Source organism: Simochromis diagramma, unplaced genomic scaffold (assembly GCF_900408965.1).
Source record: "Simochromis diagramma unplaced genomic scaffold, fSimDia1.1 OVJJ01000583.1, whole genome shotgun sequence".
Classification (NCBI taxonomy): domain Eukaryota; kingdom Metazoa; phylum Chordata; class Actinopteri; order Cichliformes; family Cichlidae; genus Simochromis; species Simochromis diagramma.
The window spans coordinates 1,476,071-1,493,237 of NW_024387285.1; the positions used below are offsets into that span (position 1 = coordinate 1,476,071).

General features: G+C 41.2%; 1 protein-coding gene across 3 annotated transcripts in view; it reads right to left on the reverse strand.

The window, feature by feature from the left end:
- The window catches only part of LOC120716096 (protein unc-13 homolog B-like), a 158,082-nt gene that overhangs the window by 106,106 nt on the left and 34,809 nt on the right, over window positions 1-17,167 (reverse strand). For 2 of the 3 annotated variants that reach the window (XM_040003447.1, XM_040003444.1), the window contains exons 5-9: window positions 5,911-6,028; window positions 4,092-4,215; window positions 1,238-1,296; window positions 864-921; window positions 422-457 (exon numbers count right to left, since the gene is read on the reverse strand). In XM_040003447.1, coding sequence (XP_039859381.1) covers window positions 422-457; window positions 864-921; window positions 1,238-1,296; window positions 4,092-4,215; window positions 5,911-6,028 — 395 coding nt within the window. The remainder of the gene's footprint in view (window positions 1-421; window positions 458-863; window positions 922-1,237; window positions 1,297-4,091; window positions 4,216-5,910; window positions 6,029-17,167) is intronic. The other variant, XM_040003445.1, reaches the window with a different exon arrangement.

The following is a 17,167-nucleotide window of genomic DNA, read 5'->3' on the forward strand; positions in this document are numbered from 1 at the left end:
TGGAAGACAACAAAAACACAGTAAAGAATAAGATCATGTCCACCCTCTGCAGAATGCTGCCTGCACTTAGAGCACAGCCAAACAATGGAACATATTTGAGTAAATGGCTCCCTCTTGGGGTAACAGGCATGTATTACAAAGTGAAGGAAGTTAAAGCCCAAAATGACGGGAAATGATGGGATATGTTTGCTAGGAAACATATCAAAGTGCCACATAACAAAACAACATGCCAACAAATGAGGGACTCGCATTTTATATTTTGACCAAAAGAATTCAAGACTTTTAAATTTCATTTACAGCAATCGTAAAGAATAAAGAGCTAACATGCAGTGGTACTTGTTTTCAGTAGGTACCATCCATACCATGCAGTCATAGACAGAAAATACAAGTGACAGAGGGGAGGAAACACCGCCATACGTACTCTGTTGGTCACTCCATCCAAAATAACTCCAACTGCCTGGTGGCATGGAGGCAAAAATTAAACTTTGTTACTGCAGAACGAAGCCAGTGAGTGTTACTGATGATGGCCGAATGAGAGTGTAACATGGTAGTGAGCACATCCAAAGAGAGATGGATGAGAACTACGTGAAGAAACGCGGTGAAGACGAAAATGAAGTAATGTGATGACTGAGTTAAATCACACAAAAACAACAAAACAGAAAAAAGTATTTACAGTCAGTAAGTTCATATCCGTGTACAAGTAACTACAAATTTATACTTTATTATTTTATACTTTAACTACTTATTATTATCAGGCGGTGAAACGGCTTTACACCCAAAATCCAGCAGAAAATTATTGCTCCGCTCATCTTACACAGAGTGAGATGACTTTGTCCAAATCAAAGTGAAAGTTTAATACTTACAGCACTGGGAAGGCACAGATGGCATTCTTCTTCTCTGGCCCTCATCTTGTGATGGATACTGCAAAGATTAAACAAAACATAGAGGAGAATTAGAAGCATTAAGATATCAAAGAAATGCCTTTATTGGAATATGGGCTTGTCACTGCAGTTCCTATAAACCCCCTGCTACTGCTTCCCATGTTATGTCAGTAGGTGGAAGCAGAGCAGCAAAACAAAGTGCCACGTCACTGAGAAGCCCACACAGTGTGAAACAATATGATATTAAAGCACACAGAGTTTGTAGATAAAAACTCAAGCATCAATTACTCAATATCTCTAACAGCTGATTAATATATAACACAGTAACAGGAAAACAGAATATGCAGTGAAGTTACCTCATTATGTATCCGCTCCAGTTTGCTGGTCCAGTACTGAGCCTCGTCTTCGGGAATGTCTGGATAAACGTATGGGACAGAAGAAATATGGAGTGAGTTAAAATAGTGACAGGCGATTACAAGGTGGTGAAAAAGAATGTGTGGAAGAAATACAGGCGCATGGAAAAGGGGAATTTAGGATTAAATACATAACGGGAGATGACAGAATATGAGGCAAAGTGCAGAAAGAAATGAAGGACCATTTCTTTAGCTCCACCCTTCCATCATTTGCCACTCCTTCATGCTCCCTGCCCCATCCCATCCTATTCTGTCTGCAGGTTGATGAGGTTTCCTTTCAGGGGCCTAAAGGTTCTTCCCAAAGAAGAGGGAGTGGCAGAAGAAAAAAACTTAAGCATAAGAGGAAATGTGAAAGAGCAGTCGTCTCTGCTGTGGTTCCCCAAGAAAAAAATAACCAAATAATATTTCAGCTTATGTTTCAGCAAAACCTTGTACAAGCAGATTTATGGCCATACTATCGAGAAAATTATCTAGATCCTCATACTCATATATACTCATATTTCATGCCTGGGTTTCTAAATGTTAATTTTTATCAAAATAATTTTAAATGTTAGTAACTGGGTAATTGCCTTGTAGATGATATCACACTCATTGGCTGCAAAAACATATCTTTAAACTAAATTCTATTCATCTGAAATTTAATCATCAATCGGACTTCAATCTATGAACAAACTACAGGCGATAGCTTTAAAATATATGATGTATGAGATTCATTTCACAAAGTCTGTCAATCTGTGCCAAAACAGTAAAATCATTACAGAAAAACCTGTTAGACCACAGCTAGAATTCAAAGAAATGCGTCAGTGTGGCTCTTTGGCTTAACCATTGTTCAGTGGTATAGCGGCTCAGGGGTGATGCCTTTTCTTAAGAAGAAAGCTGTTAAACGGTGATTCAGACTTTGCACAATGACTTTTCTGCAGAATACAGTTAAAATTCCAACAATTACATCTTTCTTCTCTGCACTTTCAAACTTTGCAGACCAGTTTTCACCCACAAGCTGAGTGTGCGTTACAAGAATGTTGAATTAGCCATGATCAGGACCTGGTGGCAATTTTATGTTTGTTGGATGTAAAAGAAAGTGGATTACTAGATTACTCTGAAAACGAAGAAACATTGTCAGACAGGATTTGAATTTCATCTTCCATTATTTACCGTTTACACATTCACTTGGCAAGGCGAAAAACCTGCAGAGCTACCTGGTGTAGCGACAACAGAGTAGCTGAAAGTAGCTTCATAACAATTCAATCAAGCAGTGATAAGGGAAAAAGGTCACAAAATCCCAGCACTGTAATTCATACATGTCTGGTCAATGTTCAAGTATCAATGCAAACTGCAGCAGTCAAGTTCCAGTCAGTGCTGCAGCAGGTTTCACATGTCTGCTTCACCTCACATCCCTGCATCTCACCCCGCGGCCTCCCCTCAGCTCAAGCCGTCTCACCGAGCAGCTGTGCGTTACGATATAAAAACTTTGAGGCATTTGTCAATGTGTTTTCTAGATGATATGTTGTGCTAACTGATGACAAACTAGAACTAATCACTGATTAGAACCTATGTTGTTAACTGCAGGTCACATATCTTCTCCTGTTTTTGAGGATTTATCAAAAATAGAAACTCTCCATCTTTTTTTAAGTTGAGCAGACATGAACCACAGTTCCACTGTTGACAAACAGTGAAGGTGGACGGAAAATGGCAGCTCAAGAAGACACACTTCAGACAGCTTCTTGAGATTAATAGCTTGCAGAGGAAACAAACTGTTCCACAGTTACGTTGCTATTTCAGTCAGAACACTGATAGTGGGGAAAAAATAATTTCCATTTGCAGTAATTTACATTCGTATTTACGGCTCTGTTTAGAGCACACATTCCTGCTGTCCAGTGTGCACACGTGGAAGTGTGGAGGCAGCAAAACCCCAGCACAGAGCAGAGCTCAGTGATAACAGATATGATGTTAATTGGGTTACATGCAGCACTGGGAGGAGGAGGTGGGTAACAATGCGGTCTGCAGATGCAGAACTACTGTGGGCATGCTAACATCAAAAGTGCCCCATATATGAAATCTACCAGCTGGATGGTCACAACAGGATCAACTGGTGATCTGCCAGCTTTGCTTGGTGACTGCACTCCAGAAATAAAAACAGCAATTAGGACAACAGCAGAGCACACACTCCAGCCACTGCTGTGTTTTTTCCCTTTTAAATACATCAATTCAAATTATCCTAAACTGCACAAAAATGTACTATCTTGAAAAATGAGAGGCAAGCAAATATTACCAAGCACAATTCTTCACCTCAACTCTTCCATGGAAGAGGAATAAAAATAGAGGACTGAGGAATATTTAGGAGCGAAATGTTACAGTGAATAAATCTTTCATAAAAACTTTATGAAGCCTAATGGTTCTTCCACAAGCTCTGATATATGAGGGATTCTACAGGAAGTCTTAGAGGATACAACATGGCACAAGTAAAACTCCAAACAGCTATATTTAGTGCAATGTTTAGAGTCTAACCACTCTGAAAGATCTCACATGTTGCTAAGCTGTGGATAGTTGTTTTGTTCAGGTTTTATTTTGAAGTTAAAATGCTTTAAATAGTTAATATCTTCAAAATTTTAATTGTTATTGCTCTCACCCAGCATAGATTTTCTTAACCACTGATTTAACTTAGAACAGACAACGACACGATGTCACATCCACAAATATGGCCGATTCAGAATCACCGGTGAGCCTAACGCATTTATCTTTGGACACAAAAAGATAAGTTTTCCTTTGTGAGAAAATGTGTTTGCACAAATATACAGACCGAAGGGCAACTCAAAGCGAGTGTCCATCAGCACTTGGTGTGGAGTTGGGTTGGTGGTGCCGCAGATCTCATCCTCCCTCATTAACACCTCAGAGTCCAAAGACGTCCACTCTCCTGGTCCCTCCTAGAAGACAGAAAAGCAGATGCAAAAAGAAAGGTAGTCAGGAGAGAGCCAGGAAGACGAAAAACAAAGAAGATTAGAAAAGCAAGAATGCCAAACATCTGCTTTGTGGGAAACAGCATCAGCAGAATAATGGAGGGTGCAGGAGGGCTTATTAGGAATATCAGCCACTGAACCTGAGCAAAGATGAAAAGATGAGGAACAACACTGGCAGTTCAGATGTTGAAAAAAAGAAAAAAGAAGGTGAGTGTATGCTGTGCTTCATACTTAGACGCCAAACATTGAGGCTACATTATTAATGACTACACAGGAGCTGCTGCCTCGCTTTAAAACTGCAGAAAAAGTAATGAGGTCTACAGGCGAGACCGGCCTGCCCACAGTCCGACAAAATGACTTGGCCAATGCTTCACCTGTGAGAGGGCTTTTTAAGACTAAGCTAAAAGGGAAAGATGGAGATTTAATAAGTAAGCACTGCTTGGCAGATGGTGTGTGTGTGTTTACTTTAAGGGCTGTTGCTAGCATAAGTAGCCTGAGCTGCAGATACACCACATCTAATTTAACTGTAATGGTAAAAACCAGTGTAACCATCTGTTCAGTTCAAATATAATCAGATACAAATAATAACCCTAACCCCAAAATTAATAATTAAAACTTTATCAGTAGCTTTGTTGTGGTGTGTGATCAGTTGCATCTTGTTGGGTTCAATTATGCTTGAGGTGTGTCCCGCTGTGGCAGATTCACTGACCGATTAAACTGTTTGGACCACAGCTGACTGGAAGCTACACTTCCAGTTGGCAGTTGACTGATCAAATATTTCAAATTATGCTTAAACTGATTCATGCTTTGCAGTATTTATTTGAATAAAACCTGATCTCTACATTAACTGCAAAAGAACCAAGGCATTCACAGACGGGAGAGCATCAAGTCTGCTTTATCAGGTATAAGAAGTACTAAAAAGAGCAGCAAGTGTGTAAAAATAACAATCAAAGTTCCCATTTGTATGTTGAAACAGGTCCTGGTTGTTATAGTCAGTCTTGCTGTTCACACAGGCCATTAAAAAGCAAAGTCCACAATAATTCTGTGGAAGTGTGAGGCTATCAAATCGAGAAAATGTTTTCTTTTGTGTCAACTAAGGGGCACAAACTAATGCACGAACCACGGCCACGGCTCATTTATGTTTAATGCCGAAACCTAACAAGCGAGTCAGAGTGAAAGAGAGTAAACAAAAACAAAAAAGGTCTCAATGGGACGCAAACCAGGGTCTCCTGGTTGAAAAGCCCGACACTTAAATCCCCCGACCCAAACCTTCCAATGCAGATTTTGCATGTGTTTAAAATGGAGCTGTTATCTCTCAATATTTGTGCAGACAGGAAGTCAGGGCGCTCACTCCAAAGGACGCCTTTCACTCAATGCTGAGATGCTGGAAGTAACTGACAGAACAGCGCTATTACAGCATGCTCCTCGACGGGGAAGGTTTATTTTAGAACAAACCATTAAGTATTGATTAACTTTGAAAAATGAGTAATTTTATTTGACTTATACCTTAAACTTTGCATATTGAAATTAAACTGAAACCATGAATATGTGCTCATAGTTCATGTGCAGAACTCTGCGTCTAGTGACATAACCAGGTGATGTTGTTTTAAGCCCTTCGTGTCCACATGCATGTGAGGACAAAGAGATTAAAGGGTGTGTTACCTCGTCAGACTGTCGAATGGAGCTGAGGGGTATCAGCGCCGTGCCGATCATCGTGTCCCAGATCAAACCTTTGTTCCACAGCTCCACCACCAGCCCGGACTCTAGATGACTGATCTCACTGGGAAAAAAGACAAACACATCACCTATATTACAGTCAAAGTTAAAAGCTCTGTACCAGTGTATTAGCCATAGAGATTATTAACTAGAACGCGTCTGTGTAGTTGTTCAGGTGGCAAACTGCTGTGAGTGACCTCTGGTCACCAGCTTCAAAACAAAGACGCACAACTGTTCTGCAGGTTTGAGAACATTTGCAAACACGCTCAGGTTCATAATAGAACATTATTAATATATAGCTTTGGTGGGAAATCACATCCTTCACTTTTCTCTTTGTACCGTTGTTGCACACTGATGTGACTGTCAATCACTGCCGTGTATAAACAAAGTAGGAGGTGTTGTCTCGCTCTGAATTTGTCGAGCTGTCGCATAAACTCCACGCAGTCTTTGGTGATGTCTCGCATGACTTTATTACAAATGTGAGAGCCGTGGAAATCAAAATGAGGCAGGGATGAATATAGGGCCTTATGCTGAAGAACCCAGAGTTTACAACTTGATTTATCAAATATCACAAAAAACCCACAATTTCACACAATTAGCTACAACAATCGTCACGATTTGTGACAAATGGACATCAATAAAAGTGATAATGAAGATTTAGAAGATGGTAGTGAGACCTGTTACGATTTATGGTTTGAAGATGGGAGCACTGAGAAAAAGGAGGCAGGGGTGGAGGGGAAAGATGTCCAGATTTTAGAATAGAATTGAACAGAATAGCCCTTTATTGTCATTTTGAATGTACAATTAAATTGTAGGTGCTCCACAACAAGTGTGCTGGAATAAAATATAAATAGCAGACAGTAGGAATTAATGGCAAACAGGATCCTGTCCACCAGGATGAATAAGAGATGAGTGCATCAGAGGGAGCGCTCAGGATGAGACGTTAGGAGACAAAGTTAGGAGGCAAGGCTGAAATGGTGTGGACGTGTGCAGAGGATGGACAGTGGATCTGTGAGACAAAGGGTGTTGAATCTGGAGCTGCCAGGCAGGAGGAAAAGAGGAAGCCCTCAGCGTATATTCATGGAAGTAGTGGAGGAGGAAGAGAGCAGCTGCGACAAACATCCCAATACGCTTCATCAAGGGATTAAAGACAATCCCAAGTTCAGTTACATCAAACATCTATTATACTGTAGTCAAAAGAAGACTGTCATGTCCATCCATTCATTTATCCAATTCAGGGTTGCATGGACGCCGGAGCCGTCATAGGATGAGAGGCGGAGTGCACCCTGGACCAGACTGCTGCAGGGCTAATGCAGAGAAACAACCATTCACACCAAGGGCTACATTAGAATCAGCAGTTAACCTAACGCCACTACACGCATCTCTTTGGATTACGGGGAAGAGGCCGGAGAGAATCCACACAAACACGGGGTGAACATGGAAACTCCAAAAAAATCCAGATGGTGGATTTGAGCCCGTGCTCTGCTACCCACCACACCACTCTGCTGCCCATGCCAACGGTCATTTCCATCTGTAGCAATTCATCTGTGGCACATCTGTGTTCAGAGCATACCTGCCTTCCCTTTCATATTATATGACTTTCACAAATTGGGTGCACAGAAACCGACTGGTTAATCCATCAGCTGATGCAGGCCGACACTGAGATCAGCTGACCCGCTAAGCTTGTCTCTGAGCTCAATTCTGTGGCCTACCTGACTTAATGCTACCCTCACTTAGTGCTTACTTGTTATTTGTCTAATAACAACTTAAATAATTAGTGATTATGACACAACAGTTGTTTGGTTCAAGGCTTATCGTTATATACTCTGTGTGTGCCACTAACCTCAGCACACTGCAGTACCGCTCTCCTCCCAGCAGGTCTGTAAGTGGGCCAGTATTATCTCAAAGAAGCGAGGCTGAAGGGTGACAGCCGTCTTTTTCTGACAGATCTTTTAAAAAAGAAGACGGCAGCCAAACCGTCTCCGCTCCTCATCTGCATATTCATATTCACAGTCCCATTCATATTCATCTCGCCTCAGTTTAGCTGTCAGTCATCCAAGATGACACTTCACAGCTGGGATGATGGAGAGAAGAGGGTGTGTGGGAGATGCTATGTGAAAAGTTTGCACTTGTGTACGTGTGTGTGCTTGCACGTAGCTCCTTGCTGCCTGTTGAAGGCAAGTCAAACCAAAATGGTGATGTTCCTAAATGTTAGCATGGTTAATATTAAACACTGATGTGTTTTTGCCGGTTTGCTATTCCAACTATGTAAAACAGCGCCATTAATGACGCTCTCATTGAGGAAAGCAACATGACAGCAGAGGCCAGAGACCAGTTCCAGGTCGATGGAAAATTCTGACTTTTATCTGTGAATTTTAAACAGCAGGAATCAATTCAGCTCCACAATATAACTGACACACAAAAACATTCTGCACATATTAAATCTTTCACATCATGGATGCTCGTAAATGTAAACATATAAACACAATGTTTGTTGACCATTTGTCATGAATAAGAAAACACTGATGACATTAAAATGTTCTTTCTTTTTTTTTTTTTCATTATATGCAGAAAACCAAATAAAATGATTAATACCTTGTTTGGTCTTTTATTAAATCAATTCAATTCAAATGTATTTACTAGGGGTGCACTGATACACAAAATTCACGGTTCGATATTTTTTCGATACAAAAAATGTTCATGCCTTTTTAATTTGTCATTTATTAAAATTATAAATATATATTTTAACTCAAAAGTACAGTTTTTAAATTTAATGTTGCTGAAACAACAAAGTAATAAAAAATAAATCTGATGGAGAAATCACTCATCTTTGGAAAAGAGAGTTTGTTACAGAGAAATGTCTCTTTCCAAAATAAAAGCTATACTATCCGCTTCTTCTGGGCTATATTCTCAGCAGCATATTAAACATATCAGGTCCCCATAAGGAGAATCGTGTGCTAACAGCTGTCTAAATGACTCGGGTAAAGTTTGTAGCATGCTGCTTGTTGTTTTTGTCTGCTTCCACTTGTCTTTGCACTAGGATGATGTCGGCGTAAATGTGCAGTCATATTCGTTGTGTTCCCACTAGTGCTGTCAGCGTTAATCTCGTTGACGCCATAACGCGGCAAATCTCGGGTAACGAGCTACCGCGGATCGCCCCGTGCGTGGGGCTGGACGGTGTCAACACGTTAACAAGCTAACTGCGCTAACGCACTAGTTCCCATCAACTGAGCATTGCGTGGCACATCCGACATACTGTTTTACTTTTGTCCATGACGCGCTTACGTCACATGAAAACCAAAATAGTTCCAAAGGCCAGATCTGAATGAGGGTGGGGGAGGTTCAATTTGCCATGTTGCAGCGAGCTTAACTTCTGTCTCGCTAGCTTGCCCTGCGCTCAGTGAATCTGCGTTCGACTACTCCGCCTAGGCTGCACTGTCGAACGCAGATCCACTGAGCGCTCAACACAGACAGCATTGTCAGAAGGAAAGTTGATAAAATAAATTAAAAATGTTGTATTGTTCAATACCGAACCGAAAGCACTGTATCGAACGGTTCAATATCGATATGAGTATCGTTGCACCCCTAGTATTTACATAGCAGCAAATTACAACAGCAGTAAGGTGAAGACCCTACAATAATAAAGAGAAAGCCCCAACAAATGGAGCAAGCACTTGGTGACAGCTGGAAGGAAAAACTCCCTTTTAACAGGAAGAAACCTCTGGCAGAACCAAAGACATGCTGCTGAAGATGGCCACAGATGTGACGTGTATAAACACAGTGAGTGGAAAAAGGTGAGTGAAGAAGAAACAGTGCATCATGGGAATCCCCCAGGAGACTAGACCTATTGCAGCGTAACTAAGGAAGGATCCAGGGTCACATGATCCAGCCCTAACTCTAGCTGTGTCCCAAAACGTAGGCTTCATCCTCCTGAGGCGGCATTTGTAGACCGATTACGTCACAGCGATGCGGCGAAGGCTGTCCCAATTCATAGACTCCTCCGAATCCGGCCGACAAATGCGTCCTTCTTTTCCCCAGATTTGAAGGATGGGTCGGGTGTATCCTTTGTGGCCATCCATATCCCAGAATTCATAGCACGGCCCAGCCAGTTCCAGTTTCCCCACAATGGCAGCCACTATTAAGTTTCAGCTGGGTTTTCACACAGCTGAATAAACGTCAAACAGAAAACTGATTGAACGGTGTGAGACGGTCGAGAATTTACGGCAGTGTCCAGCAAGGAGCAGACGGCTGAGTTAACTACACCAAGACAGCAGTGATGCACATCTGAAGGTTAGACCATCCCATTTCACAGCCTCGCACTTCCGGCCTTCTCGGTCTTCGAAGGACCCAGCCCACGTAGACCAAGAAGGCCGGGTTCTCCGAAGGATGCGGCCTAGGTTTTGGGACACATCTTATATGCTTTAGCAAAAAGGAAAGTCTAATCTTGAAAGTAGAGAGGGTGTCTGTCTCCCAAATCCAAACTGGGAGCTGCTTCCACAGAACTTCTGCTCTTTTGACTTTCCCAGTCTCCCTTGTTTGTAGCCAAAGTGCAAAAACACCATTTGGACATTTTCTGGGTTTTTCAGCCACGCTATTGAAGCGATCTGTTCTTGGCAGATTGTGTAATTTTCGAAGGTCCAAAAAGATGAAGGTGAACTCGACTAATGGCAAGTAATGCATTGCATAACGAGAGAGTCAGCTCTGGATCAACGGGCTTAAAGAAAGGGGGAAAAAAACAAAAACAAAAAACAAAAGTACCTCATGATCTGCTCATTTTAATCTGAGGGATTATTTATTTGATACCATAAAATCCAAATTTTAGAAATAAGTCTGACGTTGCCCTTCTGTGGAGCCCGTCTCCAAACTATGTGACTCATAGCTCAGATGTGTGTTTGTGTGCGTGTACATGTGCCTTAGGTTTACATCTGGCTCTGGCATATGCCCTCCATCAAAGCCCATCCATTATTGAGGGAATGGTTTGTGGTAAAAGGGAATGAAACGTTGTATTTTTAACACTCAGATGGGAGTGCGTACATGTGCAGGGATGTCTTTGAGTGCAGTTTCTGACAGAAGAGACAGAAACTGAAAAAACAGAAAGGCCAGAGAGGATGTGTAAGTATGTATTTTTACTGAGCATAATGCTTGATGGAAATTATGTCCTGTGAGGGAGAGACCGGAGCACCGGAGAATAACGGATAAAGTCAGTGGTGAAGCAGCTTTTTATGTGTTCCTGTGAGAAAAGCTTTACACAAGCTGCTCCTCCAGCTACGAATCAGTGCTCCTGCTCAAATTTACAAAACATTTTCCCTTTATTTGACATCACCTGCACAAATCAAAACACTTTTTAATGCACTCTAGGAAAACTGCTCAAATATCCGACTACTGCTTTCTTTAAAGCCAGACGTGGGTGGAAAACACTCTTTCTAATAAACAACACCACTGAGACAAACGTTAGATGAGTGCAAAAGAGTGAAGGAAAAGGTTACGATCAGAAAGATGTTGATCAGTCCTGATATTATAACTTGATAAAATCGGTGGCCAAAGACTAATAAGGGTTGATGTGAAAAGACGGAAAGGTTGCCCTTTTTTGATAGTTAAACACTTAATTGACAGAGAACTTGAAGGAAAGGCCACACACGTGGGCAAGGAATCGAAACAAATCTATTTTATGTGCGCCTTGTCTTACACTAAGGGGGTTTCAGATTGAAGAGAAAAATGTGAAAGCTGCTGTTTTCAGGAGGAAATGATGGTATAAAGCATAAGCCCCATGTGGCATCCTGTTACACATCCCTTCAAACCCCTGTAACTTTAAAAGTCAACTTTTACTGAAGCCGCCTTCACAGCAGACCTCTGAACTGTGCCAATCACGAGATCTAGATTTAAGCGAGTGGGCAAGTCAGACTAAATGAAACAGCCGGATTCAGCAAAGAGCCAAAGCAAGCAGAGACATACTGAAAAAGGAAATGGAGACAACGAAGCTAAGCCACTCCCACTTACCTGTGATAAAAGAAAAGAAAGACAAGAGCAAACCGAGCTGGAGAGTTGAAATCCTCACATGCATGAGGAGAGGCCAACAGGCTAAGCCTCATGAGTCTGTTTAGAGGCATCAACATTCAACTGCTTATCGTCTCATATACCAGCCCACCAAGCAGCCATCACACATATTTAACAGATCAGGCACGACACAAAGAACGAAGGAGGCTAAGATCGCACAAGACAGTTAGTGATAGACGAAGGAAAAATATTAGACTTTGCAATAAGATGTTAGATAGATGCTTTCAGCAGAAGAAAACAAACTCAATTTACAAACAACAAGAAAAAAAATGTCATAAATAATGCAAATGTGACCTCTCAAATACCCAACTGAGCATCTGTTCGTACATAGCCTGATGACTACGAGTCATTTGGTAAGTATGTATACTTTTTACATATCATAGATTGCTTGTGTGTGTTGAGATTGAGAGGCAGTGCTGGAGGTTCACGAATCACCTTTAAACTGCTGCTTTATTGTGATCGCCCTCTATTTCTCTCTCACACGCACACCCGCCTCATTTTTCCTCTCATCTCCAAGAAAATGTGTATTTTCTAAGCCAAACTTCATTACAGCTCACCCTGGTCCTGATGGAGCAACATCCTGATCATTTTGCCATCACCGTATCTACAGCAGAGCTAAAAAATAAAGAAAAATCTTCCTGGAGGAAATAAATGGCTTAAATTAGAATCTCTAAAATTTAGAAAATTGCTGCAGCAGTGATGTGTAAAATTGGTTCCTCTTGAGTTTTCGACAGCAGCTTTTTATGGGAACATGTAGTCCTGTGTAGAAGGAGGCCCGTTTGTGTGACTGGTGCTCATCAGGGGTTTGCCCTAAATCTCTGAAAGGCTTAGGTCGTGTCTGTGGACAGAGATGTTTTAATACTTTCAAACTGTACTGTCGAGGCCGTCATCTGTGACGGCCAGTTTTCTCCCCAGAGGAATATCCTGCAGGTCAGACTGGGCTGAGCAAACCTCATCCTGCTGACTGTCCTGAAAGATTCACTCCAGAACAGAGCAAAACCACACACAAGCAAGCCAAAGGTTACAAATAAGCATAACAATTTCTAAATGCATAATTTTTGAGTCTGTTTTCTTTTTAGGACAAATTTCAGAAGTTAATGTAAACATTCAGTATCTACAGAGAATAAATGTGCAGATTTAATCTATTTAATGTCAAAGAATGCAATAGTGGCCTTTTGCAGCTAAGCTGAATCTCAAAGTAGTTGCACTGGTACTCAGTGACATGCTGTATCCTGCTCACCAACACACTGCTGGACAGACTGACCCGTGGAGAGAAGTCAGGATTAGGTACACTAAGTAATTAACTGATCTTAGCATTCGACTGATAGCTCAAGCATATAAGGCACAGACTACACAGCAGACCTGGTATGAGATGGTTTTCAGCATCAGACCTTAAGGTGGGATCCTTGTGGTTACTCCAAAGTCAAAGCATGTCTCCAGAGGTGACCGTGCTGTGGCCACGAGGACACTTCAGCTTTGAAACAACCTCTGCTGAGCAAATCCAGCTGGCAGTGACCTTTAAAGCAACATGTTTTTCTATACTTTTGTATTTCCTTCCTGGTGCTATTACTGCTTTCATTCAAAGACTGCTATAATACAGTAGTTTAATATTTGTGTTTGTATTGTTGAGTCCATTTGTGTTGTTGCTGTTGTTGTTTAACTATTTCCTAACTTCACTTTTTGATTTTTTTCATCTTCAAGTATGTCGCAGGCTGCAGTCTGTCTGTGTGAATGTGTGCATGCAAGAGTGTTGTTGGGTTACTCTGTGGCTATAATGAAACAGATTCTTACAGGATAATTTTGTTGATGAATTCCACAATTTCATAGGACATGTACAATGACAATAAAGGGCTATTCTATTCTATTCTATCCTGATACAGGTCCTTGCCAGATGTTTTTACAGTATCTCCACCTGTGACGTTACCCGAGGTTTAACTGAGAAAGCTCCGGTCTTTTCAGAAGTATAGGCTCTTTAGAAAATACACTCATTCAGGCCTTTACTACTACCACTAAGATTCAGCTAAACCTCACCATTAGTCCTCACTCACCATTACGTATAATGGTAATATCCTGTGCACATATATAATTATAAAGTTGGGCTTTAAAAGTGAAGCCAAGTGCCTCAAACCTGCATTCTTTCTGATGGCCAGCAGGGGGCAACTTGTTTGGCTCCAAGAATAAGTCAAATTTAATGAAAGTCTTTGAGAAAACTGCCCCGTATTTATAGTCTGGATCATATTTAGCACATGATGATGTTCATTTTGGAAATTATGGTTCCATTAAGAGTAAAGGAGACAATAAAGCAGGACATAATTTAGGGTGTTGGAGTGTCCTTTGGTTTCTCAGCCACATTTATCTGCTGCTCATCACAAAGGGTTAAATTAACGGTAGTGACCAAAATGCTCAACTGGAGGCCTTGAAACTATGTTACAAGAATAGATGACATCAAGGTGGCTACATCCATATCTACAGTGTAACCCGGATGCAAATTAAAGACCATTGATTGACACACAAAATACTTCCAACAGTTGAAACATGGAAAAATACTGACTGTTTACGTTCAAAGTAAGCGGACCCCCCCCCAGCCTAAACAGATATCTTGTAGAACAGATATCTTGTGGCTTTCAAAAATCAGAAATCAGGATTTCAGAAGGTTGCAGAGTGTCAGACAGAGAAAGCGAATGCAATCAGCAGGTGAGAGATCGAGTTTGAAAGGATGGCCTAAGTGCAGCTGGCAAGGCGGTTACTGTTCTCAGCTTTATTTTTAATTTTGGGCAGGAGTGAAAGGTTTGGCATGACGGTTGAGTGCAAGCTAGTATCAGTCCAAACTCATCTCTGACTTTTTTCTTTGATCCGAGCTTCATCAGAGCCAAGATACCAGCACGCCACAGTGAAGCTGGTTATCCCACCACTATGAAATCTACTCCCGATCAACACAGATGCCCAGTGTGACATAGGCATGCCAATTCCTATCTTCACTAACACACACACAGTAAACGTGAGCACACAAACATTGTGTAAGCTTAGACATCTGCCATCCCTGTTTGTATCTGAACGCACGGTAACTTCTGTCTGTAATCATCCGTTTTAAGAATCTTGAGAAGAAACAATATAAGAATCTAAAGCCACAGATGTGCCTGGTGCTCCCAGTGAGGCCTAAGAGTCAGACTGCACATCTGGCAGGGTCTCGGCACAGTCACTATCCAGCTGTGAGGAGGTGACTTCTTCACTGTTCCTGAGCAACGCAACCATATTTAGAGTGAGTCCTGCTTGTAATACAGTTGATATTTACAATGCATCACACTGGAAAATGTCATTTCAGTACAAAAAGAAGAAGATGCAAAAAGGTAATTTTCAGCTTCTCTTTAGTTTTTTATTATTGGATTTACTGTGTTATATACTGTGGGTCGAGAACAGCTGCAGATCTCTATCACAGCAACACCTCGAACAATATCTAGAGTCACCAGTTTAAACCTGAGTGCAGAGGCCCCCCATGACTTGAAGCCAAGCCCATGTAGTGAATGCTTATTATTTAAAAAATATTATCATTTGTCTTAGTTCCTTGCTTTGGTATGTTGTGATTTCATCCATTAATAAAACACATAAAAACACATTTCAGGAGGTCCTATGACAGACATGACCGTCTCACTGAAACCTTGAAATTCCTTCTTGATGAACGTGGCTCAAAGGCAGCGCACTGCTTCTGCGCCCCACTGAGCATAACTGCTGCTAATGAGACTCAGGAGTTAATTAGCCATTTAGCTACAGCATGGGGGGCTGTGTGGTTCTTTTTTCAACAATTAAGGTCATAATATCTCGATGCACGCTCAATCATCCAGGTAAGGAAATCCCAGAAGGATGATTCTGTTCATCTGATCGCAGCGTTTTCAGTGGGAGAAACGTCTGTCACTCATCCAGGTGACCTCTTACATCCAGATGAACAGAGTCAACTTTTTGGGTAAGGTCATAAAACTTAATATTTTACTTAACTAAAAGAAAATCTTCATACTGACTCTGGAAAACTAATTCTCCCAAGAGAGAAAGGTGAGAGAAGTGAGGATAACGGTCTAAATGGATGTGAAAGAGCACAGAGTAACAGGTAAAGAGTGAGGCGAGGAGACTGTTATATAATAATGTCGATTCACAGTCAATCTCTCCACTCCATTCTCTAATCAAGTCTAGAGGGATCAGTCTGCAGGAAAGATCAGTATCCCTTGTACAGCACACAATGCACGACTGACAACTGTGTGTGTGTGTCTGACAAAGACAGACGGGGAGAGGAGGGAGATTAATGTGCGATACTGGTGCGCGCTTTACAAGCTGCATTCAAATGCTAAACTGTTATGTAAAGAAAAATACTATTTCACACTGTTGTACTAGTGAATCATTTATAAAGCATGTTTATCTATCACTTTAAAATTTACCCCTCATTCACTCAAGTGCTGACCTGACACTCAGGATTTTGGGGTTCGCTGTTTTGTGTAAGATCAGGTGCTTGGAGTGGCATTACATGCACACGGATTTTTCAGTTTTTCACTCAGATCTTTTATGTTATGTTATTCTCCACGATGTGGATGCAAAACCACCAGTGTGTGAATGTGTGTGTGAATGGGTGGATGACTGTCCTTAGGTACTAAGTAAAGCGCTGTACAAATACAGGACATTTACCATTTGTGACGACTGGTGATTAGTTTGTTCGTTAGTTTAGCCTGTAAATACTCTCACAGAGCTTCTTAGCATATCTGTGCAAAGAACTGAGGTATAAGACATCCTTGGTGATCCTAGCCTGACCCATATGCATTCATAACATGCATTTATTTTAACTGTTCTCCCAGTCAGTGCAATCAGTGTATCAGTGTACAGCAGTTACTGGCAAATAGAATAAAAATGCCAAGAAAGTTCTTATTATTCTGCGAACCCTGCGTGTATGTCAGCACACGTAGGGTTTAAAATTAATAACTGCTAGTTACATGATACACAAAAAAAGAAAGTAGCACACAAAGTAACAAATTACTTCCTACAGTAAGCACATGCACATTTAATGTTTACTGTAGGAATTAAAAAGTAATGTGCCGACACAGATCTCAAGACATATACAACTGAAATGGCAGCTGCATAACAGTTTAAAAATGGGTTTTGCATCCACACC